Source organism: Chiloscyllium plagiosum, unplaced genomic scaffold (assembly GCF_037043375.1).
Source record: "Chiloscyllium plagiosum isolate Xiang-an unplaced genomic scaffold, Cpla_swu_hap1 HiC_scaffold_11, whole genome shotgun sequence".
NCBI classification, from domain to species: Eukaryota; Metazoa; Chordata; class Chondrichthyes; order Orectolobiformes; family Hemiscylliidae; genus Chiloscyllium; species Chiloscyllium plagiosum.
In genome coordinates this window covers 89,008,905-89,036,415 of record NW_028270149.1, presented here as the reverse complement: position 1 = coordinate 89,036,415, position 27,511 = coordinate 89,008,905, and the positions used below count along the sequence as shown (strand labels likewise).

At 45.7% G+C, this 27,511-nt stretch overlaps 1 protein-coding gene across 2 annotated transcripts in view; it reads right to left on the bottom strand.

Annotated features, from left to right (window-relative positions):
* LOC122557039 (nitric oxide synthase 1-like) overlaps positions 1–25,380 on the bottom strand; it is a 125,811-nt gene extending 100,431 nt beyond the window's left edge. Inside the window, exons 1-2 of one of the 2 annotated variants that reach the window (XM_043704266.2) lie at positions 24,554–25,380; positions 9,254–9,356 (exon numbers count right to left, since the gene is read on the bottom strand). In XM_043704266.2, coding sequence (XP_043560201.1) covers positions 9,254–9,356; positions 24,554–24,651 — 201 coding nt within the window. In that variant the 5' untranslated portion in view covers positions 24,652–25,380. The remainder of the gene's footprint in view (positions 1–9,253; positions 9,357–24,553) is intronic. The other variant, XM_043704267.2, reaches the window with a different exon arrangement.
* Between the last annotated feature and the right edge of the window lie 2,131 nt (positions 25,381–27,511).

The following is a 27,511-nucleotide window of genomic DNA, read 5'->3' as shown; positions in this document are numbered from 1 at the left end:
AATTCTCTGTAACATTGACACAATCTCCTGCAGCATGAGTAGGAAAAATGACATGATTTTCTGGCGTTTGGACAATTTTCCCACCACTTTCTCATCTTCTGAACACTGCTGAAGATAAAGAACCTCTTGATGTTCCCGTGATTGCATCTCATGAGTCTGCTGGACACTGAAAGGGGGGATTCACAGTTCTCCAACCTGTATAATCCTTTTTGAGCTCCTGAATGGTTTCTGCAGTGAACAGTTTCACGTTCAGCTTCCACATTCCCTTGCCAAGTTGTCCTGTAGGCATTAGTCAGCCAACAGGAAGCAGTGGTCAGAGGAGGACACTAGTTTGAATGTGTATTACGCAAACAGGAAACCTATCCTTGACTGGGTACACACGTCTGGCCCCAGCCAGGTGTATCTATGCTGCGCTAATCTGCAGAGGTGCTGAAGGCGACGTACAGCTTGGCGATTTTAACTGTTTCCATCAGGAATCAAGACGTGGTGTCCAGTTCGCTCCAGCCCCTCCAGCTCATCCGTTCTCATTGATGATGCAGTTGAAATCTCTGGCCAGAATAACCTGCCTGGACGTAGCCAACAGCTCCCCCTGCTGCTGGTTACATCCAGGCAGGTTATTCTGACCAGAGACTTCAACTGTATCATCAATGCGAATGGATGGTCTGGAGGGTCTGAGAGGAGGGGGAGCTGCTGCAGAAAAAACAGCCGCTCACTCCTTGCCAGAGTGTACCCATTAAATAGTCTCAGGGAGCATTTCTGTACGTACTGTCTGATATTGAGAGTGCAGTGCTAGAAAAGCACAGCTGGTCAGGCAGTATCCAAGGAGCAGGAGAATCAATGTTTCAGGCATAGGCCCTTCATCAGCAAGGGGACTTGTGGGCCGAGGGCTGAGAGATAAATGGGAAGGTGGTGGGGCTGAGGGAAGATAGCTGTGAGTGCAATAGGTAGATGAAGGCGGGGGAGAATATGATGGGTCAGACAGGGAGTGGAGCAGATAGATGGGAAAGACAATGGATAGGTCAAGAGGGTTGCGCCAAGTTGGAGGCTTGGGATTGGGATAAGATGGGGGGAGTGGAAATGACGAAACCGGTGAAATCCACATTAATCCTGTGTGGTTACAAGGCCCCAAGGAGGAAGATGAGGCATTCTTCCTCCAGGTGTCGGGAGGTTAGGGTTTGGCGATGGAGGAGGTCCAGGATCTGCATGTCCATGGTGGAGTGGGAGGGGGAGTTGAAGTGTCCAGCCACAGGGCGGTGGGATTGGTTGGTGAGGGTGTCGCAGAGATGTTCTTTGAAACGATCTGCACATTGGCGTCCTGTCTCCCCGATGTAGAGGAGGCCACATTGTGTGCACGCACACAGTAGATGACATTGGTGGAAGTACAGGTAAATTTCTGTCGGATGTGGAAGGATCCTTTGGGGCCTTGGTCGAAGGTGAAGGGGGGAGGTGTGGGCGCACGACATTTTTTTTAGATTCCATAAATCGTGGAAACAGGCCCTTCGGCCCAACAAGTCCACACCGACCCTCTGAAGAGTAACTCACCCGAACCCATTTCCCTACATTTACCCCTGACTAATACAGGTCAGGTGGAGCGGGCAATTTAGCATGTCCGCTCCACCTGACCTGCGCATCTTTGGACTATGGGAGGAAACAGAGAAGTGCAAAACCTTTTTCCCCTTTCTGGCCTGTCCCTCATCTGGTGCACCTTGTTTCAGTTTTCTTGCTAGGGGGTGGCACCTTACTGATCTTTGGGATTCCATGGCTTGCGTTGTCACTTCTGGTCATCTGGGCTTATATGCCCCCTCCCCCTTCTTCGGGAACCTTGGACTTCTTGCAGTCCTTACTGAGGTTCCCCTCCTGTTTGCAGTTCCTGCAGAGGGTCACTATGCAGTCCACTGCCATATGCAGGTTTGGCACACTCTCGGCTGCCCCGTAGATGTCAGGTAGCCTCATCTCCCACCGATCGTGAAGCCTGGCGGGGGCTGGGTGGAGGATGTTCCCACTGGCATCTATTTTCAGGGTCACCTTGATCAGCCGCTTGGTGGTACAGATTCTGAAGGGGTACACCATGTCTGTGCTTCCTCCTTCTAGTTGTACATAAATTCCTAGGAAGGTCAGGACATCTGCTGCTGGGATGTGGGGGTTGTACATATGAATTGCAACAAGCCAGCTCCTCTGTGCAGGGAGAATGAGCAATTGGTGCCACAGACAGGATGGAGAGGAGGCCCTCACTTCCTTTCTCCTCAAATACTTTCAGGAGACACTCACATTGTTCACGTTCGTGAAGATCACATGGAAGCAGCTTATACTGGGGAAGTCCTGTCGGCAGAAAATATCTGCCGCTTGGAACCTGCAGCAATCCAAGAGGACTGTCCCTCAGAAAGAAGGTCCAGTTGATCTGCGATCCTTCCTCCACCTTCTTCATAGTCACCCTGTCTGTACTGCGGACCCCCTGGTCTGGAGTGCAGGCACTAACAGAGGCCATGGTCACTGAATTGGTGTTAGGCTAAAGCCAGCATAAAGATCTGGTACATACAAATGAGCTCAACCAATGATCTTCTAGGTTCTGTTCACAATCCAGCGACAAACTCAGGATCTTCCAGTGATAGCGGTTCTGCATCAAGGGGAGTCTCCCCTGCCAGGTATGTATTGAGAATATCCTGTGCCCACTCAGATACAGCCTTGAGTCTGGCACCAGGGAGGCAACACACTATCCTGGAGTCTCGCCTGTGACCATATACATACCTATCTGTGCCCCTAACTATACATTATTCACAAGAATACCAATTAACAAGGAAAAACTAACCTTTATACCATATGAACCAAATTGATTGGTTGGTAAGTGAGATCTGATTGTTAAAGACATCACCACAGATAGTGGACTGATAGTTAACAAACTTTCTTGAAATGTAAACCAGGCAGGTTAATTCTGACTGTTTCAGGCATTGTTCTTGAAAATGAGCCAGCAAATGACTGTGTCACTTATTAAAGTCATAGAGATGTACAACACAGAAACAGACACTTTGGTCCAACTCTTCTATGCCCACCAGATATCCTAAATTTAATCGAGTCCCATTTGTCAGCGCTTGGCCCATATCCCTTTAAATCCTTCCTATTCATAAACCCATCCAGATGTCTTTTAAATTTTGTAATAGTATTAGCCTCCATCACTTCCTTTGGCAGCTTATTCCATACATGCACCACCCTTTGTATGAAAAGGTTGCCAATTAGGTCCATTTTAAATCTTTCCATTCTCACCCTAAATCTATGCCCTCTAGTTCTGGACTCCCCCACCCCAGGGAAAATACCCTGTCTATTTACGCTATCCATGCCCGTCATGATTTTATAAATCTCCCTAAGGTCTCTGACGCTACAGGGAAAAGATCCTATTCAGCCTCTCCCTACAGCTCAAACCTTCCAACCCTAACAACATTCTTGTAAATCTTTTCTGAACCCTTTCAAGTTTCACAACATCCTTCCTTCAGGAAGGAGACCAGATGCACATAATATTCCAAAAGTGGCCTAACCAATGTCCTGTACAGCTGCATCATGACCTCCCAACTCTTATACTCAGTGCTCTGACCAATAGTTTTGCATTAAACACCATCATTTCTCAGCGCCTGATTGGAAACCTGAGTCTGCTGGGCCTCTCTGTGTAACTGGATCCTGGACTTCCTGACTGGGGGACCTCAGTTAGTCTGGATTGAGAACAGCATCTCCAACACCATCACAGATGCTGCCTGGGATGGAAAGCCTCAGTTGTGAGGAGAAATTGGATAGGCTGGGTTTCCTTCGAACAGAGGAGGCTGAATGGGGATCTGTTTTCAGTATACAAAATTATGTCAGGCATAGACAGAGTACCTTGGGAGAATCTCTTCCAGGTGTCTCTCAGACCAGAGGGAATAAGTTTAAGGTGAGTAGTAAGTGGTTTACAGGAGATTGAGAAACTTTTTTCACCCCAAGTATGTAGATATATAGAAAGAGGGTGGCGGAGGGAAGTACTTTCACAACACTTAAGAAGCATCTGGATGAGTACGTAAAATGCCAGGGCATAGTAAGCAATGGAACATGTCAATGGGGTTAGTGTAGTTTGATGTTTGTTAGTGGGCTGAAGGGCCTGTTTCAATGCTGTATGACTCTATGACTGTTCAGATGAAAGGACAGGTTGTCCAAACCTGACCCACAGAGAGTAGGTCATGGGCTTCTCTCTCTAAGAAAATTACCTTTCAATGTCGGGTGACTAGGAGTGGACTCTCTAGTCACTGTCGGCTGACCCCACCTAAGCTTGTGTGTAATTCTCTGTTGTTACAGAGTTAAACAGAGCTGAAAGCAAAGCAGCAGGCAACAAACAAGGATTCCACGGGCTTAATTGCAGGGCATGGAGGAAAATCACAGTTGGCATTCAGTTTTTTGATGAAATTTCTGGGTGGCACAGTGGTTAACACTGCTGCATCACAGTGCCAGAGGCCCGGATTCAATTCCCGCCTCAGGCGACTGTCTGTGTGGAGTTTGCACATTCGCCTCGTGTCCGCGTGGGTTTCCGCCGGTTTCCTCCCACAGTCCAAAAATGTGCAGGTTAGGTGAATTGGCCATGCTAGATTGTCCGTAGTGTTAGGTGCAGGGGTAAATGTAGGGGAATTGGTCTGGGTGGGTGCGCTTCGGTGGATCGGTGTGGACTCGTTGGGCCGAAGGGCCTGTTTCCAAGAATACCCTCCCCCCAAAACAATAACTTAATGCTTTTTGGTGATCTAATAACTCATTTGCTTATAATTGCAAATCTGGGCAATTCCCAAATAAGATTTGTCAGAGGCATAACAGCATTCAACTTCTGGTTTGAACCACATTTTGCAGCCAGCACAAACAAAGGTTCATTGTCTCAGTGTTAGAACCTGTATGTTACACGAGTCTCAGGAATAACTCCTGTGTAGTTCACGTGTGTCTCAGCTTTAGCTGCTGTCTGGTGCATGCACACGTGTTTCAATGATAGCTCTGTACGGCCCACGTGTGTCTCAGTATCAATTCCCATACAGTCCAAATTTGTTTCCTCAGCCTCTGCTCTTGTATGCCTCAGGTTGTGCCCATGTCACCAGCAGTACAGCCGAAATGTATGTCTCAGTGTGCGCTTCTGCAGAGTATCAACTGTCTCAGAGTAGGTTCCTGTGCAAACTGTGAGTGTATCATTGTGAGCTGCTGAACTGTCCATGTGTGTATTGTGTCAGTTTATGTTCAGTCAAAATTTGCCTCTCAGCTTCTGCTCTTGTGTGGCTCAAATTACGTTCAGTGAAAGCAACTGTTTGTGTCTCAGTGTTGCCTCCTGCATACTCTGCAAGTGTCTCAGTGTCAGCTCTTATACAGTTAATGTGTGTGCCTCGTTGTCAGTTCTTGGCAGCCTGAAGGTATCTTTATCAGTTTTTAAATGCCCATTTGCGTGTCTTGCTCTGAGCTCCTGTGCAGCCTGTGTGTGTCTCAATACCAGTTCCTGTAATCTGATAGTTCAACTGCGCCCCATAAATACAACTCACGGATGTGAAACTCTGTAAAACTTTGAAACTAATACATGAAACTCTCTTTCACAATACTGGAAATATTCAGAATATTAGGGCAGTTTTCCTGGTTTACATCAAACCTTGTACTTTATGGCATCAATGGTGTATTGTCTCACAGTTCCTGCACATTCATTCTGTGTGACTCAGTTTAACATAATCACAATATTGTTACAATGTGATCATTTGGTCAAACCTGTCTGTTCTGGTCTCTGAATGAGTCACAGAGTCATAGTTAGCTACAGCAAAGAAACAGGCTCTTTGGTCCATTATGTCTGTGCTAGTCAAAAACAGCAAACTAGTCTAATTTTATTTTCCAGCATTTGGCCCAGAGTCTGGTATCCCAGATGCAGGAGAGTTGAAGGTTCTGGCATAAGCTCTTCATCAGGAATGTGGTGTGGGGCAGGGGTTGGCGGGAGAGGGTTGGTGGTGAAAGGCAGCTAAGAGATAAATAGGAGGGTGGGGTTAGGGCTGGGGGAAGGTAGCTGGGAAGAAATAGGTGGATACAGGTGGGGGTAATTGTGATAAGTCAGTGGAGAATGTGGAACAGATGGGATGGGGGGGGAGATGAACAGGTAGAGGGGGAGGACGGTGTCAAGTTAGAGAGTTAGATCTGGGATAAGGTGGGGGAGGGGAGATTCCAAAACTATTGATGCCATGTGGTTAAAGTTCATCCTCCACAGTTACACCAGCACCATCCCCCATCTTTTCTTCTGCAACATTGATGACTGTATCGGCACTACCTTGTGCTCCCATGAGAATAGTTCATCAACTTCACTAACACCTTCCACCCTGACCTTAAGTTCACCTGGGCCATCTTGGACACCTCCCTCGCCTTCCTGGACCTCTCCATTAGATTAGATTAGATTAGATTCCCTAAAATATGGAAACAGGCCATTTGGCCCAACAAATTCACACCGACCTTGCAACGAGTAACTCACCCAGACCCATTTCCCCTACGCTATATTTACTTCTGACTCATGTCCATCTCCGGTGACCAACTCATCATGGACATCTATTTCAAACCTACTGACTCCCACAGCTACCTGGACTAGAGTTCCTCCCACTCCCACCATCCCCTCCCCCACTGCCTGTGAAAATGAGATCTCTTGCTCCCAATTCCTCTGTCACTGCTGTATCTACTCCCAGGAGCAACAACTGCACTCCAGGACATCCCAGGTGCCCTCCTATTTAAAGGAACACAAATTCCTCTACCACGTGATCAACAATGCCCTCCAACACATCTCCTCCACTTCCCGCACCTCCACCCTTGAACCCCACCCATCCAACTACAACAAGGATAGAATGCCCCAGTCCTTACCTTCTACCCACCTAATCTCTGGATACAACACATTATCCTCCGCCATTTCAGCCACCTACATTCAGACCACACCAGAGATATATTTCCCTCCCCACCCTGATCTGCACTCCACAGAGACCATTCCCTCCGCAACTCTGTCGTTAGGTCCATGTCGCACCAAACCACCTTCCGTTGCCACCACAAGAGGTGTAAAACCTGTGCCCACCTTCCCCCTCACCTCCATCCAAGACCCCAAAGGATCTTTTCATATCTGACAGTGGTTTTCTTGCACATCCACCCATTTCATCTATTGTGTCTGTTACTCTATATCGGGGAGACAGAATGGCAACTTGCAGAGCATTTCAGGGAATATCTCTGGGGGACACACACCTTACAACCCCACCGCCCTGTGGCCGACTACTTCAACTCCCCCTCCCAATCCCCCAAAGACATGCAAGTCCTGGGTCTCCTCCACTGTCAAATCCATACCACCCAATGATTGGAGGAAGAGCGCCTCATCTTCCGCCTCAACCACATGGCATCAATGTCAACCTCACTAGTTTCTAAATCTCCCCTCCACACACCACATTGGAGATCGAACCTTCCAACTTGGCACCGCTCTCTTGACCTGCCCCACCTGTCAATCTTCCTTCCCACCTATCTGCTCCACCCTTTCCATCGACCTATCACAATCACACCACACCTGCATCCACCTATTGCCTTTCCAGCTACGTTTGCCCCATGCCCTCTCCACCCTCCTATTTATTTCTCAGCCCCCTTCTGCACCCCTCATGTTCCTGATGAAGGGCTTCTGCCAGAAATATTGACTCTCCTGCTCTTCAGATGCTGCCTGACCTGCTGTGCTTTTCCAGTGCCACACTTTTGACTCTGACCCTCTAGCATCTGCAGTCCTCACTTTCTCCATAGCATTGTATGCCTTACTACAGTCATTGCACATCTAAATCTTTATTAAATTATGAGTACTCCCACCTCTCTCCCACCTTTACCGGCAAACAGTTCCAGATTCCCACCACACTCTGAAAAGGTTTCTCTTCACATCTCATCTAAATCTTTTGCCCTTTAGCTTACCCTATGCCCTACTGTCATTCATCCTTCCATCAGGGAAAAAATTGATTCCTGTCTACTCTTATAATTTAGCAAAATTTGAATCCATGCCGACATCATCAATAGAACCCACGACCTTCAAATTCTGAGGAAAGAGTTAATAGACACTTGCCCAGTAGGTGGGCAGGTCTCGGCATGACACTGGAGAAGAGGGGAAGATGGAGATGAGTTTGGTTGAGGACAGTGGGGATTTTTGGTTGAATTTAGGATATTTGATTAATTTTGGATTGGGTTTTGTTGGGGAATTGGATAAGGGCAGAGGCACAGAGAAGAGATTTAAGTGGATGAGCAGGCATAGGTTTAGGGTACAGGATTGTGGGTGGGGCAAAGTTGGAATATTTATTGGGTGGTACAGGGCTAGTTTGGGCACCTGGGTAGACATGGTGTAGGCTTGATTGGGGTTAGGTTTTGCATGGTTTTGGGTGGTGGTTGGGTGCTTGCAAATCCAGGAATGGCCACAGTTCCCAGAGGAACTGTCTGGACAAATGATCAGTAGTCTTTTGATTGCCCAGTAGCCTCAGAGGCCAGATGTCCTGTTAAATGGTGGTGGACATCCCATCTTGAGCAGGATTATTACATGCAGGCCAAGCATTGTTGCTGACTTTCAAAGCACAAGGAAGATGACCGGCTGGTCAGCGTTTCTTGCCTGCCCCTAGTCGCCCTTTAAAAAGTGGTTGTGAGCTGCCTTCTTGAACTGCTACGGTCCACCTGCTTTAGGTATACCGACCAATTTTTGCATTGTATGTGAACTTGTGGATCTAATTTTATATGGATCCATTGGCTCTTACACTTGCTTTCATTTTCACCCAGAGGGTGGTAGGGCTCTGGAAGTTAATGTTTGAAAGTATGGAAGAGGCAGAAGAGGCATGACTCATCAACGAGGGTCTGGATGTGCAGCTGAGGCCTGAAACTTGCTGTCACATGGACCAATATCAGGGCAATAGGGTGATGCTGGATAGCCTGTTTGTCAGATAACTTAGCCACAATGGGCAGAATTGCCTCTGTCCGTGCAGTGGATTTTCTCTGGCTCAGTGGCTTCTGGAGCTGTTTGTAATGATGAACTGACAAACCCAGGATCCAGAGATCTTTCAGGTCCTCTATAGATTCCAGTTGATCATCATTTGGAAAACACACTAATTACACTGAGCTCTTTCTTTGTTGAGGTATCATAAAACACTGCCTGCCTCACTGACCAATGTTGTTGACCTCTTTTGTCCCTTCACTGGGGCAATACATCACACTGATCCCTTCCCCTTCCCCTGAAGCAATACAAACTATATCAAACCTTGTGTGCCTGCTGGTAGAGAGTGTCGTAGAAGACGTTCCCACTCTGCCAATTCTTCAATCGCACATATTTAGGTTTCTGGAAAATGATGCCATGGGACACACTGTGAGCAAACAGAAAGGGATCAAATCAATAGGAGGCAAAAGCTGCAGCAGCAGAGGATCAAGAAACACATCATTTTACTTTATTTTGCATCAAATCCCATGTTGTACCTGTCCTGGGAGTGTTTGAGGGGACAGTGTTGCTTTTTATTTGCTGTTCATTTTTCTCTCTCTCTCTCTCTTTAATATCATTGATTTTGCCTTGACCACCTCCCTTCATTCAGTCTGTCACCACATTTGTATATTTGAGTCTCTATTCATTTCCTCACTCTTTACTTATCTTTCTGTTCATCCACTTCAGTTCCTTTGACTTTGGTATTGTTACTTTGTCTTCTCTCTCCCTCCCTGTTTCACTAATGACCCCTGCTATTACCCCACACACAATGTGTCTAATTGGAGGGCAGTCTGTATCCACTTCCATCAGGCTCAGGAGTGAGGTAACCTCTCACCTCTGTAGGACACAGATCCCAACTCCTTGCATGTGGTAATATTTCTGAATTTTACTCCTGAAATTGACAGCTTGAATTTTTAATTTCTGAGTCCTTAGCTTCTCAGGCAGTAAAGGTTTACTCTCTTCTTTTCCTCTGTTTCCCTTCATATTTGCTTAGATCACCAGAGTATGTTCTGAATTAGATGGACAACAGGCATATTTTGTTTCAGGTCTACGTGTAATTTCACCCATGACAGGAAACCATCATCCCAGTCATTGAAATATTTCAAACAGGAAGTTTGGGGATGGCAAAACTGTTATGTAAGATTAAATTAGCAAAAGCACAGGATATCACAGCATGTGGAGTCTCTCCACAAACTGAAACTATACCACCAGAGTTACTAAGCAGAGGAGATAAGCAGGTATGCTTGTCAGAGCAGACTGATGGACAGTGACAAGAGAAAGGCTCAGATTGAACAGGCCTTCCCTGAGGCATTTTTTATAGAATTTTGCTGTGTGTAGGTTAACTGCAACATTTGAGAGAAAGTGAAGACTGTAGATGCTGGAAAGTCAGAGTTGAAAGTATCATTATATAATCATACAATCTATACAGTGTGGAAACAGGCCCTTCAGCCCCAACAAGTCCACACTGACTTTCCAAAGAGTAACCCACCCAACCCATTTCCCTATATTTACCCCTGACTAATGCACCTAACCCACACATCCTTGAACACTATGGGCAATTTAGCATGGCCAATTCACCTGACCTGCACATCTTTGGTCTGTGGGCGGAAACCAGAGCTCCTGGAGGAAACCCACGCAGACACAGGGCGAATGTGCAAACTCCACACAGACAGTCGCTCAAGGCAGGAATCATATCTGGTCCCCTGGCGCTGCGAGGTAGCAGTGCTAACCACTGAGCCACCATGCCACCCCTAAGTGTGGTGCTGGAAAAGGACAGCAGGTCAGGCAGCATCCGAGGAGCAGGACAGTCAATGTTTCGGGCCAGAAATAAATAGGAGGGTGGAGGTGGAAAGAAGGCAGGTGGAGGTAGGTGGGGATGATTGTGATAGGTCAGTGGGAAAGGTGAATGTGTTAGGTGGGAAGGAAGATGGACATGTGGGGCAGGTCAAAAGGGTGGTGTTGAGTTGGAGGGTTGGATCTGGAATGAGATGAGGGGGAGGGGAGATTTGGAAACTAGCGTATCAGAATACGTACAGTGTGGAAACAGGCAATTTGGCCCAGCAGGTCCTCACTGACTCTCCGAAGAGTAACCCACCCAGACCCATTTCTTTTACCCTATTACTCTATATTTACCCCTGACTAATGCACCTAACCTACACATCCCTGAACAGTATGGGCAATTTTGCTTGGCCTATTCTTCTAACCTGCACATCTTTAGACTGTGGGAGGAAAACAGAACCACTGGTGGAAACCTGCACAGTCACCCGATCTGGGATCAAACCAGGGTGCTTGGAGCTGTGAGGCAACAGTTGCTAACCACTGAGCCATCGTGCCGCCCTAAGTTGACATTGATACCGTACGGCTGAAAGGTCACAAGCTGTAAGATGAGGCGTTCTTACTCCAGCTGTCAGGCGGCTTGGATTTGGCAGTAGAGGATGTCCAGGACTTGCATTTCCTTAGGGGAGTGGGAGGGGGAGTTGAAGTAGTCGGCCATAGGGTGGTGGGGTTGTAGGGTGTGTGTGTACCAGAGGTGTTTCCTGAAACATTCCTCAAGTTGGCATTCTGTCTCTCCGCTGTAGAGGAGACCACATTGAGATCAATGGACACCGTGGATGAGGTGGGTGGATGTGCATGATGTGAAAACATCCTCTGGGGCCTTGGACGGAAGTGAGGGGGGAGGTGTGAGTGCAGGTTCTACTCTTCTTGCGGCTGCAAAGAAGGTGCCGGGTGTGGAGGGTGGGTTCTTGGGGGGCCTGGATGTAACGAGAGAGTCACAGGGGGAGTGGTCTCTGCTGAATGCAAATTGGGGTGGGGAGAGAAATATATTTCTGGTGCTGGAGTCTGTTTGTAGGTGGCAGAAATAGTGGAGGATAATGCATGTATCTGAACATTAGTGGGATAGAAGGTGAGGACCAGAGTGGTTCTTTCCTTGTTGTGGTTGGAGGGGTGGGTTCAAGGGCAGAGGTGTAAGACGTGGAGGAGTTGCACTGGAGGGCATTGTTGATAACATCCTGGAAATAGGAGGCCATCTGAAATGTCCTGGAGTGGCTCCTCCTGGGAGCAGATATGGCGGAGACATTGGGAGTAAGGGATTGCATTTTTGCAGGAGATGGATGCGAGGAAGTGTAGTCCAGGTAGTTGTGGGAGTCAGTGATTTTGAAATAGAAGTCTGTGTTGAGTCAGTTGCCAGAGATGGAGGCAGAGAGGCCCAGGAAGGGGAGGGAAGTATCCAAGATGGTCCAGGTGAACTTAAGGTTCACTGAATTATTACCTGTGCCTACTCCTGCCCCACCAAATGTATCTCCTCCTATCTTGACACTGTCCTGTCCCCTTTAGTCCAGGAACTTCCCACATACATTCAGGACCCGACTCACACCCTCCACCTCCTCCATGACTTTTGTTTCTCCGGTCCCCAACATGGATACCCAGTCCCCATACACATCAAACAACCATGGTAAAGGCCTCCAAACCCTCTGTTTTTCCGTCTCCCACCAACACAACCAGTACCCCTCCACCAACACACTCTTTCAATTGGCAAATGTAGTCCTCACCCTCAACAATTTCTCCTTTGAATCTTCCAACTTCCCTCAGACCAAAGGGGTAGCTATGGGCACCCTGCATGGGCCCCAGCTATACCAGTCTCTTTGGAGGATATGTGGAACAGTCTATCTTCTATGGCAACATCCCCCACCGATTCCTCCATTGCATTCATGCCTGTATTGCTGCCACCTCATGCTCCCACAAGGATGGGGAACAGTTCATGAACTTCACTAACACCTTCCACCCTAACTTTAAGCATACCTGGACCATCTCGGACACCTCTCTCCCCTTCCTCGACCTCTCATCTCCATCTCCAGCAACTGACTCAACACAGACATCTATTTCAAATCCATTGATTCCTACAGTACTTGGATTACCCTTCTCCCCAGTGCCCTCCTGTAAAAATGTGATCCCTTACTCCCAATTCCTCTGCCTTCACCGTATCTGCTCACAGGAGGAATAATCCCATTCCAGCACATCACAGAGGGCCTTCTATTTCCAGGACCACAATTTTCTCTCTGACGTGATCAACAATGCCCTCCAGCGTACCTCCTCCACTTCTTGCACGTCCATCCTTGAACCTCACCCCTCCAGCCGTAAAAAGAATAAAACCCCACTGGTCCTCACCTTTCCCCCACTAATATCCAGATATAGCACATTATGCTCTGCCATTTTTTCCATCTACAATCAGACCCCAACACCAGAGATATATTTCCCTCCCCACTCCTATTTGCATTCCACAGAGACCATTCCTTCTGTGACTCCCTGGTTAGGTCCACGTTTCCCTCCACCCCTGCCCCCATCTGTTGTTACCGCCAGAGGTGTAAAACCTATGCCCACACCTCTCCCTTCACCTCTGTCAAAGGCCCCAAGGGATCTTTTCACATCGAGCAGAGATTTTCCTGCACATCCACCCACCTCATCTGCAGTGTCCGTTGCTCTCAATGTGGTCTCCTCTACATCGGGGAGACAGAATGCTAACTCGCAGATCTTTTCAGTGAATATCTCTGGGACACATGCACCCTACAACCCAACCTCCCTGTGGTCGACTACTTCAACTCCCCTCCCACTCCCTCAAGGACATGCAAGTCCTGGGCCTCCTCCACCGCCAAATCCAAGCCAGCCGACAGCTGGAGGAAGAACACCTCATCTTCTGCCTTGGGACCCTTCAACCACACGGAATCAATGTCAACTTCACTAGTTTCCAAATCTCCCCTCCCCTCACATCACCCCAGATCCAACCCTCAAATTCGGCACCAAAGTCTTGACCTGCCCCACCTGTCCATATTCTTTTCAACCTAACTGCTCCACCCTCCCCACTGACCAATCACAATCACCCCCCACCTGCATCAACCTTTGCAGCTAAAGTCCCTCCACCCTCCTATTTATTTCTCAGGCCACTTCCACTTCCCCCAACTCCCCCCCCCCACCCCAGTACCCCAACCCCCCACACCTCCCAACATTGTGCGTGGGAAATCATGTCTCACAAGCTAGATTGAGCTTTTTGAGGAAGTAACAAAGATGATTGATGAGGGCAGAGCGGTAGATGTGATCTATACAGACTACAGTAAGGCGTTTCAACAAGGTTCCTCATGATTAGCAAGGTTAGGCGTCACAGGGAGAATACAGGGAGAACTTGCCATTTGGATACAGAATTGGCTCAAACGTAGAAGACAGAGGGTGGTGGTGGAGGGTTGTTTTTCAAACTGGAGATCTGTGACCAGTGGAGTGCCACAAGGATCGGTGCTGGGTCCTCCACTTTTTGTCATTTACATAAATGATTTGGATGAGAGGTACAGTTAGTAAGCTTGCAGATGACACCAAAATTGGAGGTGTAGTGGACAGTGAAGAGGGTTACCTCAGATTACAACAGGATCTTGATCAGATGGGCCAATGGCTAAGAAGTGGCAGATGGAGTTTAATCCAGATAATTGCTAGATACTGCATTTTGAGAAAGCAAATCTTAGCAGGACTTATACACTTAATGGTAAGGTCCTAGGGAGTGTTGCTGAACAAAGAGACCTTGGAGTGCAGGTTCATCGCTCCTTGAAAGTGGAGTCGCAGGTAGATAGGATAGTGAAGAAGGCGTTTGGTATGCTTTCCTTTATTGGTTAGAGTATTGAGTACAGGAGTTGGGAGGTCATGTTGTGGCAGTACAGGACATTGGTTAGGCCACTGTTGCAATATTGCGTGCAATTCTGGTCTCCTTCCTATCGGAAAGATGTTGTGAAACTTGAAAGGGTTCAGGGAGGAGAAAGTGAGGACTGCAGATGCTGGAGATCAGAGCTGAAAAATGTGTTGCTGGAAAAGCGCAGCAGGTCAGGCAGCATCAAAGGAGCAGAATTGACATTTCGGGCATAAGCCCTTCTTCAGGAAAGGGTTCAGAAAAGATTTACAAGGATGTTGCCAGGGTTGGAGGATTTGAGCTGTAGGGAGAGGCTGAACAGGCTGGGGCTGTTTTCCCTGAAGCGTCGGAGGCTGAGGGGTGACCTTATAGAAATTTACAAAATTATATGGGGCATGGATAGGATAAATAGGCAAAGTCTTTTCCCTGGTGTCGGGGAGTCCAGAACTAGAGGGCATGGGTTTAGAGTGAGAGGGGAAAGATATAAAAGAGACCTATGGGGCAACTTTTTCAAACAGAGGGTGGTACGTGTATGGAATGAGCTGCCAGAGGAAGTTGTGGGGGATGGTACAATTGCAACATTTAAGAGGAAATAGGATGGGTATATGAATAGGAAGGGTTTGGAGAGATATGGGTCATGTGCTGGCAGGCGGGACTAGATTGGGTTGGGATATCTGGTCAGCATGGGCAGGTTTGACCGAAGGGTCTGTTTCTGTGCTGTACATTTCTATGACTCTATTCCTGATGAAGGGCTTGTGCCTGAAATGTCGACTGTCCTGCTCCTCGGATGCTGCGTGATCTGCTGTCTTTTTCAATTGCCACATGTTTTGCCTCTAACTGTGACAATCCCAAAGGGCACCATCAATACTGGCCCTCTGATTGTGCATCACACTTTCTGTACTGAATCTCTGACAGTGTGGCACTCCACCCATACTGACAGTGCAATACTCCCTCAGTTCTAACCTCTGACAGGTTTGTTTTATTCATTACAGGATGTGGACATATCTGGCTCAGTCAGCATTTATTGTTCATCTTTAATTGCCCAGAGGGCAGGTCAACCACATTGCTGTGGGTCTGGAGTCTCATAGGTAAGGATGACAGATTTCCTTCCCTAAAGGGTGCGTTTTTCCAACAGTCGATAATGGTTTCAAAGCCATTGTTAGACCTTTAATTCAAGATTATTTATTGAATTCAAACTCTCCCATCTACAGTGCGATTTGAACCTGAGTCCCACAACATTAGCTGAGTTCCTGGATTTATTGTCTAGCGATAATACCACTAGGCCACTACCTCCCTGATTGCAATAATTTCCCATTTCTGTCCCTCTGACAGCATGGTGCTCCACCACAAATAATCTGTACACAGTGTGGCATTGCCTTGGTACTTGACTCTCCAATAATACAGTTCTTCCTCAGTACTGACCTCTGAGAGTACTCGCTCAGTACTAAACTCTAACAGAGCAGCACTCCTTCAGTATTATGCCTTTGGGACAATCTACACTTGAACCATGCTGATGCCATTCTTCCAAATCACATAACTAGGAAAATACAAAAGTTTTTAAACTAAATAGTAGAGACAAGGTATCAAATGTGAAACCATGTGGTACATAAAAGACTGGAAACAAGATAAAAGAGCAATGTATGCAGCAGGGGGATGGGAACCTAAATTGTAGTTCCAGTGTACAGGGAGGTTAAGGGTAGTGAGGTCAGGGATGGGTTTATAAGTTTGCGACAGGGTACTGGCAATCAGGAGGTTGGTTTGAAATGTGTGTACTTCAATGCCAGGAGCATCCGAAATAAGGTGGGCGAACTTGCAGTACGGGTTGGTACCTTCGATTTCAATGTTGTGGCCATTTCAGAGACATGGCTAGAGGAGGGACAGGAATAGTTGTTGCAGATTCCAGGATTTAGATGTTTCAGCAAGAACAGAGATGATGGTAAATGAGGGGAGGGTGTGGCATTGTTAATCAAGAGTAGTATTATAGCAGCTGAGATAATATGTAACGATTCATCCACTGAGGTAGTTTGGGCTGAGGTTAGAAACAGGAAAGGAGAGGTCACCTTTTTGGGAGTTTTCTATAGGACCCCGAATTGTTCCTGGGATGTAGAGGAAAGGATCACAAAGATGACTCTTGATAGGAGCAAGAGTAACAGGGTAGTTGTTAGGGAACTTTAACTTCCCCAGCATTGACTGGGAATACTGTAGTTCAAGTAGTTTAGATGGGTCAGTTTTTGTTCAATTTGTGCTGGAGGGTTTTCTAACACAGTATATAGACAGGCCAACAAGAGGTGATGCCATATTGAATTTGGTACAGGGGAATGAACCCGGCCAGGTGTTAGATTTGGAGGTCGGTGAGCACTTTGGCGATAGTGACCATTATTCGGTTATGTTTGCAATAGCAATGAGCAGGGATAGGTATATACCACAGGGAAAGAGGTGTAACTGGGGAAAAGGCAACTATGATGTGATTAGGCAAGATTTAGGATGCATAGGATGGGGAAGGAAACAGCAAGGAATGGGCACATTTGAAATGTGGAGCTTATTCAAAGAACAGCTACTGTGTGTCCTTGATAACTATGTACCTATCAGACAGGGAGGTAGTTGTTGAAAGAGGGAACCATGGTTTACTAAAGAAATTAAAGCTCATGTCAAGAGAAAGAAGAAGGCTTCTGTGAGGATGAGGTGTGAAGGCTCAGTTAGGGGGACTGAGAGTTATAAGTTAGCCAGAAAAGATCTAAAGAGAGGGCTAAGAAGAGCTAGAGGGAACATGAGAAATTGTTGGTGGATAGGATCAAGGAAAACCCTAAGACCTAAAATATAGATATTTCAGGAATAAAAGAATGATGAGAGTGAGATTAGGGCCAATCAAAAACATTCGTGGGAAGTAGTGCGTGGAATCTGAGGACATAAGGGAAGCACTTAATGAATACTTAACGTCAGTATTCCCATTAGAAAAAGGGGAATGTTAGCGAGAATAGTGAGATCAAGCTACTAGATGAGGGAAATGTTCATCCTGGAGCTCAGTTACAAGTGGTGTGCTGCAAGGATCTGTTTTGGGGCCATTGCTGTTTGTCGTTTTTATAAATGATCTGGATGTGTGCATAGAAGGATGGGTTGGTAAATTTGTGGATGACACTAAGGTAGGCAGAGTTGTGGATAATGCTGAAGGATGTTTTGGGTTACAGAATGACATAGATAAAATGAAGAGTTGGGCTGAGAAGTGGCAAACAGAATTAAATGCAGAAAAGTGTAAGATAATTCACTTCGGAAGAAATAACAGGAATGCAGAGTAGTGGGCTAATGTTAAAATTTTTGGCTGTCTAAATGAACAGAGAGATCTTGGTGTCCAGGTGCATAAATCCCTGAAATTTGCCACCCAGGTTGATAGGGTTGTTAAGGCATGTGGTGTGTTGGCATTTATTGGTAGGGGAATTGAGTTTCGGAGCCACGAGGTCATGCTTGACCTGTACAAGACTCTGGTACGGCTGCACCTGGAGTATTGCGTACAGTCTGGTCACCACATAATAGGAAGGATGTGGAAGCATTAGGAAGGGTTCACAGATGATTTACTAGGATAGAACAAAGAACAAAGAAAATTTACAGCCCAGGAACAGGCCCTTCGGCCCTCCAAGCCTGAGCCAATCCAAATGTATTGTCTAAACCTGTCAGTCAATTCCTAAGCATCTGTATCCCTCTGCTCCCCACCTACTCATGCATCTGTCCAGACGCATCTTAATGAATCTACAGTGCCTGCCTCTCCCACCTCTGCTGGCAACACGTTCCAAACGCCCACAACCCTCTGTGTGAAGTACTTGCCGCGTGTACCCCCTTAAACTTTCCATCTTTCACTTTGAAAGCATGAATCCATCACCCTGGGAAAAAGCTTGTCTCGATCCACCTTGTCTATACCCTTCATGATTTTGTAAACCGCAATCAGGTCCTCCCTCAATCTCCTTTTTTCTAATGAAAATAAACCTAACCTACTCAACCTCTCTTCATAGCTAGCACCTTCCCCATACCAGGCAACATCCTTGTAAACCTTCTCTGCACCCTCTCCAAGGGTCATTGGATAGGCAAATAATGAGAATGGAATGGATGGGCTTCGGATTGTTTTCACAGATCAGCACAACATAGAGGGCCGAAGGGCCTGTACTGCACTGTAATGTTCTGTGTTCTATATTAGAACATAGAACATAGAACAGTACAGCACAGAACAGGCCCTTCAGCCCACGATGTTGTGCCGACCACTGATCCTCATGTATGCACCCTCAAATTTCTGTGACCATATGTATGTCGAGGAGTCTTTTAAATGTCCCCAATGACCCTGCCTTCACAACTGCTGCTGGCAACGCATTGCATGTTCTCACAACTCTCTGTGTAAAGAACTCGCCTCTGACATCCCCTCTATACTTTCCTCCAACCAGCTTAAAACTATGACCCCTCGTGTTAGTCATTTCTGCCCTGGGAAATAGTCTCTGGCTATCGACTCTATCTATGCCTCTCATTACCTTGTATACCTCAAGTAGGTCCCCTCTCTCCTCCTTTTCTCCAATGAAAAAAGTCCGAGCTCAGTCAACCTCTCCTTATAAGATAAGCCCTCCAGTCCAGGCAGCATCTTGATAAACCTCCTCTGAACCCGCTCCAAAGCATCCACATCTTTCTTATAATAGGGCGACCAGAACTGGACGCAGTATTCCAAGTGCGGTCTAACCAAAGTTTTATAGAGCTGCAACAACTCACGACTCTTAAACTCAATACCCCTGTTAATGAAAGCCAAAACACCATAAGCTTTCTTAACAACCCTGTCCACTTGGGTGACCATTTTAAGGGATCTATGTACCTGCACCCCAAGATCCCTCTGTTCCTCCACACTACCAAGAATCCTATCCTTAATCCTGTACTCAGCTTTCAAATTCGATCTTCCAAAATGCATCGCCTCGCATTTATCCAGGTTGAACTCCATCTGCCACCTCTCAGCCCATCTCTGCATCCTGTCAATGTCCCGCTGCAGCCTACAACAGCCCTCTATATTGTCAACGACACCTCCAACCTTTGTGTCATCTGCAAACTTGCTGACCCATCCTTCAATCCTCTCATCCAAGTCATTATTAAAAATTACAAACAATAGAGGCCCAAGGACAGAGCCCTGTGGAACACCACTCACCACAGACTTCCAGGCAGAATATTTTCCTTCTACTACCACTCGCTGTCTTCTGTTGGCCAGACAATTCTGTATCCAGACAGCTATGTTCCCCTGAATCCCATTCCTCCTGACCTTCTGAATGAGCCTACCATGGGGAACCATATCAAATGCCTTGCTAAAGTCCATATGCACCACATCCACAGCTCGACCCTCATCAACTTTTCTAGTCACATCCTCAAAGAACTCGATAAGGTTTGTGAGGCATGACCTGCCCCTCACAAAGCCGTGTTGACTGCATTTAATCAAGCCATGCTCTTCCAGATGGTCATAAATCCTATTCCTCAGAATCCTTTCTAACACCTTGCAGACGACAGACGTGAGACTTACTGGTCTGTAATTGCCGGGGATTTCCCTATTTCCTTTCTTGAAGAGAGGAATTACATTTGCCTCTCTCCAGTCCTCAGGTACGACTCAGTGGAGAGCGAGGATGAAAACATCTTCACAAGTGGCGAAGCAATTGCATTTCTCGTTTCCCAAAGCAGCTGAGGACAAATCTGGTCCGGGCCTGGCGACTTGTCAATCTTAATGTTTGACAAAATTTTCAGCACATCAGCTTCCTCTATCTCTATCCATTCCAGCATGCACACCTGCTCTTCAAAGGTTTCATTCACTACAAAGTTTGTTTCTTTCGTAAAGACAGAAGCAAAAAACTCATTTAGGGCTTCCCCTACCTCCTCAGACTCCACACACAAATTCCCTATGCTATCCCTGATCGGGCCTACTCTTTCTTTGACCATTCTCTTATTCCTCACATAAGTGTAAAATGCCTTTGTGTTCTCCCTAATCCGTTCTGCCAAGCCTTTCTCGTGCCCCCTCCTGGCTCTCCTCAGACCATTTTTAAGCTCCTTCCTTGCCTGCCTGTAATCCTGTAGAGCTGAGCTTGACCCTAGTTTCCTCCACCTTACGTAAGCTACTTTTTTCCTTTTGACAAGAAGCTCCACTGCTCTCGTCATCCAAGGTTCCTTTATCTTACCACTTCTTACCTGTCTCAGAGGGACAGATTTATTCATCACTTGCAACAACTGTTCCTTAAACAGTCTCCACATGTTTATAGTGCCTTTTCCATGGAACAATTGCTCCCAATCCATGCTTCCTAACTCATGTCTAATCGCATCATAGTTTCCTCTTCCCCAATTAAATATCCTCCCATTTTGCCTAATCCTCTCCTTCTCCATAGCTATGTAGAATGTGAGGCAGTTGTGGTCACTATCACCAAAATGCTCTCCCACCACAAGATCTGATACCCGCCCCGGGTAGGTCAGAAGCTTCCATTGTCGAGGAAGATCTGCCTACCGAGTCAGTATGGGTGGAAATTAGGAACAGCAAGGGAGCAGTCACCTCTTTAGGGATTTACTACAGGCCCCCCAATAGCACCAGGGAGGCAACATACCTTCCGGGAATCCCGATCCTGACCACAAAATCTCCTGTCGATTCCCCTAACTATTGAGTCCCCTACCCGAGTACTTTTCTATTCTGCCCCCTTCCCTTCTTTGCCACAGTGTCAGGCTCAGTGCCAGAGAACTGACTGCTATGGCTTTCCTCTGGTAGGTCATCCCCCCCAGCAGTATCCAAAACGGTATACTTATTGCTGAGGGGAATGTCCACAGGGGATCTCTGCACTGTCCGACTGTCCCCTTTCCTCCCTTAGTATTCTATATAAATACTAGATATCAGGGTCAGAGAATGGTAGAAATGAACAGAAAATAATTCTATATGTGATACTCTGACAATTTAGGGTGTTGTAATGATAATAATACCAAAGGCTGTATATGTGAAAATGCATAGCGCTCATTAAAGAATAAACAATTCGATAATTTACATTGAAGTAAATTAATTGTGGTCTAATAGTTATTATAGAGACATAGTTGTACGATGACTCGGATTAATCTGAATATTGAGGGTTTGATGGCATTCAAGAAGACTAGGAAGCATAATAAAGATGGAAGGGTGGTATGGTTGATGAAAAATGTTAGAGGTGGCATTAGTTCACAGAGATGAGGGAAAAAAGTCACGAGTGGGAGTGGACTGATGGCTCCCTAACAGTCATGACAATTTAAGACAAAGTGTGCAAAAGGAAATGTCAGCTGCTTGTGATAAACGGACAGAAATAATTTTCGGTGTCTTTAATCTCCATAGAAACTGGAAAATTTCAGATTGACAGAAATTGACAGAAATGAGAAGTTTATTGAATGCTTTTGAGATAGTTTCTTAGATTGGCATCTTTTGTAATCAATCAGAGGTCAGGTTATATTTGACTTACCATTGTACAATGTGATGGGTTTAAATTAGGACTGCAAAGTGAAGGCTCCTCTAGGCAGCAGCAATCACAACAGGAATTAATTTTACATCTAGTGGGACTTAAATAAGCATTTTAAACCCAAACAAGGACAACTATGAGTGCATAAAAGCTGAATTGGCTGAATGAACTCAGATACTAAACTAGGAAGAAGATCAGTGCAGATGCAGTGGCACACCTTTCAGGGGACAATTCAGAATAATCAGAATATGTACCGTGTATACTCGAATAATAGTCAATATTTTTGACCACTTTTTAAGGTTAAATTTATAGGGTCGACTAATACATGCATACTACTTTTGAGGAGCTGAAATTCATGCCTGTCAAAATTCATACCGTGTCATTCGCAAAAGCCCATGTCATCTCTAAACGAATAAAGAAAGAAAAGAAATTATGGTAATTCTGAAAACCCGGAGCGGAACGTAACAACCAACGGACTGGAAGGCTGGGAGCAGAGCAGAACAACCGGCATGATGTGACAGCCAGCACACTGACTCATAAACGTTGATCTGTTATCTGTGAAGAACTAGGGTAGACCTTTACATGAGAAATTTGGAAAGTTCCAGGTTATTTGGCCAAAAATAAGGGGTTGACTTTTACATACTTCACCTATTATTCAAGTATATACGTATTGTAGGACAAAAATCTAGTGGGAGATTGGACCTACTTTCTATGATTAAGAAAAGATGTTGAAGAAAGCATCAAACTTAAGGTATCATCGCATAACTATGCAAAGATGAATGGTAGGTCTGATGATCGGTCAGAATATAAAGGATGGCAGAGAATGTTTAAAAGTCTTTCAGGAGAAGGAAATTACAGCATGAGATGAAGTGAGCTAAAAATGTAAAAATAGATAGCAAGAGTTCCTATAGATATTTAAAAGGAAAAGACTAAATTAAGTGAGTGTTGTTCCTCTACAGATTGAGAATGGAGAATCAATGGATAAGAAGGAATGGTAGACAATAATGAGTAAATAATTTGTTTCTTTCTTCAATACTGCTGACATAAAACATTGCAGAAATAGTTGTAAATCAGAAAGTAGAAGGGAAAGGGGAACTTAGCAAAATTATAATTAACGGTACTGAGCAAATTACTGGAACTGTAGGCTGACAAGTCTTTGAACTTTTGACCAGAGTCTAAAAAGAGGTTGCTAATTGATGCTAATTTTGACGTAGATGCACTGATGTTAGGTTTCAAATTCTTTGGATTGAGGAAAGGTTCCATCGGACCAGAAAGTCAAAAAATATAACCTCTCTATTCAAGGAAGAAGGGAGGCAGTAAACGGGAAACTACAGGCCCATTACCTTGATGTCTGTCTGGGGGAATTGTCATAATAATCATTAAGGAGGTTACAAATGAGCACTTAGAAAAAAAATTAGAAAAAAAAGTCTGCATGATTTGTAGGAGGGAAATTACATACAAGCAACCTATTAACGTTTTTATGTGAGTTTATTGTGTAGTAGAAAAAGGGGATCCTTTAAAAGTGCTGTACTTGGATTCCAGAAGGCATTTGATAAGCTGACATATTAAAGATTTCTGCAGAAAATAACACCTCTGGGAGTTGGGGTAACATATTAGCATTGATAGATGATTGGTTGGCTGGCAGAAAACACAGAATATGCAGAAATGGATTTTTGTCCAATTGGCAGGATGTGATATGGAGTCCGACGGTCATTTCTGCTTGGGCCCCTCCATCAGTACTAACTCCAACAATGCAGCACTCCCTCAGTACTGATCCTGCCTCCCCAATACTGAACCGATGACCATGCAGAACTTCTTCAGTACTTACCCTCCAATAGTACAGTGCTTTCTCAGTATTGGCCCTCTGACAGTTCACTCTGTACTGTGCAATTTTTTCCAGAAATGACCATTCAACCATGCAGCATTCTCTCAGTACTGACTCTTCAACAGTGCAGCACCTCCTTTATATTGACCCCCCGACAGTACAGCACTCCATCAGTACTAGCCCTCTGAAAGTGCAGCAATCTCTCAATTCATTCTGCAATTGTGCAGAGATCCTTCAGAACTGACCATGCAACAGTTCAGTACTCTTTTAATACTAACAGTTTGGCAATGCAGCACTCCCTTAGCACCAATACTGCAACAGTGCTGTGTTGTCTTATTACTGACCATCTGTCAGTACAGCAGTCCATTAGTACTGACCCTCTGACAGTACAACACTCCCTCAGTATTAACCCTCAACATTGCATGCTCCTTGAATCCTCCACCTATCTCCTACAGTACTGCCTGAGAACTGACCCTCTGATAGTACAGCTCTCCCTCAGTACTGACCTTACAACAGTAAGGCTCTGCGTCATTACAAATATTCCAATAATGTAGTGTTCTCTCAGCACTGCTTTGGAAGTGTTGGCATTGAGAATGCTTCTGGAAACACAGATAAAGTTGATATAAATTTCTCACCCCTGCTCAGAGCTCTTGCAATTCTGAGGAGCTGTAGTTTCTATCCCCGACTTCTGATCCGATTCCAAACTTTTTCCCAGGTTCTTGTCTTCCATCATTTCCCAATTCGCTGCTTATCTTTGAGACAATCTAAAGTGGACCAAACTGTTATTCAGCTTCCCCAGACTGTCAGCGGTTCCTGTTGAACAGGTTGATTTTGGTCTGAGTGAGGCAGGTTTATCTCACGTCACTAACTGCTGCAATGTGAGAGTTTGAAACTTATTCCAGGAAATGGGCTGATTCCACAATCTATTGCAAATCAATCAATCTCAAGACGAGGTTAGGACATTTCCTCCTAGTTCTGACAAATCTAGTAACTAGTGGAATAACTCAGGCTGTGAGGTACTCAACAAGGAAATACTTCATTTCTCAATAACGACTTCCTCCTCACTCAGAATTATAAGATTGGAAGGTTAGAGAGAAAGAGGGAGAGAGAGAGAGAGAGAGAGATACAGCAGGACAAAGAGAGCAAGAGATAGGTAGCAACACAATGAGATTGAGAGTCTCTGGTGAGAGAGAGAAATAAAACAGGCTAAAACTAAGCAACAAAGTCAGAATTGCAGATATAACTAGTTAGAGGAGGTAAGTCCAGACAGGCAGTAATAAGTACTGAAAGAGATACAAAGATAGGGAGGTGCAGAGAGAGAGAGAGAAAGAGAGAGACAGAGTGAGAGGTACTGTAAGACTGACACACAGAGAATGAGGGAGATGTAGATAAAAAATGAACACAGTGAAAAAGAGTAATAAGCAGTCAGAGAGAGACAGACAGACAGAAAAGAGGAAATGACAAAAAAAAAGAAAGTTAGTTTCAGAGATACGTGATACAGACTAAAGCAGATTTGAAGTGTAGCAAGAGAGAGAGAAACAAGGTGAGAGATTGCGAAAGTGAATGAGAGCAATAACAGACAGGGAAACATTGTTCAGAATTGGAGAGGGAGAATCATGACATAATGCACGTATACACCATGGAGGAAGTCTGTCAGCAAATCAGTTCTGTATCAAATGAAAAGCAGGCATTCGCCTTTGTTCAATATTCAGGATTTGGGTATAATCTTTCCTTCAAAAGGAATAGATAATTGTGAAGGTGTATTAGGCAGGTATCTGCATGTATTAGGTACCTCTCTCAATGAAACATATTGTGGATGGTAAATCTTCATCGAGGGACATACACATCATGCACAGAGACATGGATAATCCACGCAGAGAGATACACACTGTACACAAATACACAGGTAATCATCACAGAGACATATACACTGTACACAGATACACGATTAACTCACACAGAAAGATACACACTGTACACAGGTACACGGTGAAATCTCACAGAGAATTACAAACTGACCACAGAAACAGAATGAAAAAAATACATAAAGGCGTGTATCCCATCACCAGGTCACCCTTTGTTTACTTTTACACAATACACTGGCTGGAGCCAGCCAGCTCAGACTCAGTCCCTGGAACCGAGGAGATTCCAAAACACCTGTTTATATTTTTGTCTTTGCAGTTGACTCACACGGACTCAGTCCAAACAACAAAAATTGAAAACACATGCAAAAAAGAAAGTGCAGATGATAAAACCCATAATGCAAGGGCTAAGCCCTGCGACAAAACCAGCATTGACTTTGCTCAAAAAAACAAAAAGAGTAACAGACAGACTGCAAAAAGCTAGTGAAATAACGAAACAACAGTTCTCTACAGAGAACCAAAAATGGCTCAGTAAAAACTGGCTGTAGCCCCAGATAGCACAGAAATCAGACAAAGATCAGTAACACACTGGCTGTAGCCCCAGAGAGCACAGAAATCAGATCTCCAACAGTAACACACTTGCTGTAACCCCAGCCAGGACAGAAATCAGATCTCCAACAGTAACACACTGGCTGTAGCTCAGACAGCACAGAAATCAGGTCTCCAACAGTAACACACTGGCTGTGGCCCAGCCAGAACAGAAATCAGATCTCCAACAGTAACACACTGGCTGTGGCCCAGCCAGCACAGAAATCAGATCTCCAACAGTAACACACTGGCTGTGGCCCAGCCAGAACAGAAATCAGATCTCCAACAGTAACACACTGGCTGTAGCCCCAGCCTGCACGGAAATCAGATCTCCAACAGTAACACAGTAGCCATGGCCTACCAGGTCAGAAATCAGAGCTCCAATAGGAACACACTGGCTGTAGCTCAGCCAACACAGAAATCAGATCTCCAACAGTAGTACACTTGCTGTAGCCCCAGCCAGCACCGAAATCAGATCTCCAACATTAACACACTGGCTGTGGCCCAGCCAGCACAGAAATCAGATCTCCAACAGTAACACACTGGCTGTGGCCCAGCCAGCACAGAAATCAGATCTCCAACAGTAACACACTGGCTGTAGCGCAGCCAGCACAGAAATCAGATCTCCAACAGTAACACACTGGCTGTGGCACAGCCAGCACAGAAATCAGATCTCCAACAGTAACACACTGGCTGTGGCCCAGCCTGCACAGAAATCAGATCTCCAACAGTAACACACTGACTGTGGCCCAGCCAGCACAGAAATCTGATCTCCAACAGTAACACGCTGGCTATAGCGCAGCCTGCACAGAACTCAGATCTCCAACAGTAACACACTGGCTGTAGCCCCAGCCAGCACAGAAATCAAATCTCCAACAGTAACACACTGGCTGTAGCCCCAGCCAGCACAGAAATCAAATCTCCAACAGTAACACGCTGGCTGTGGCCCAGCCAGCACAGAAATCAGATCTCCAACAGTAACACACTGGCTGTAGCGCAGCCAGCCCGGAAATCAGATCTCCAACAGTAACACACTGGCTGTAGCACAGCCTGCACAGAAATCAGATCTCCAACAGTAACACACTGCCTGTGGCACAGCCAGCACAGAAATCAGATCTCCAACAGTAACTCACTGGCTGTAGC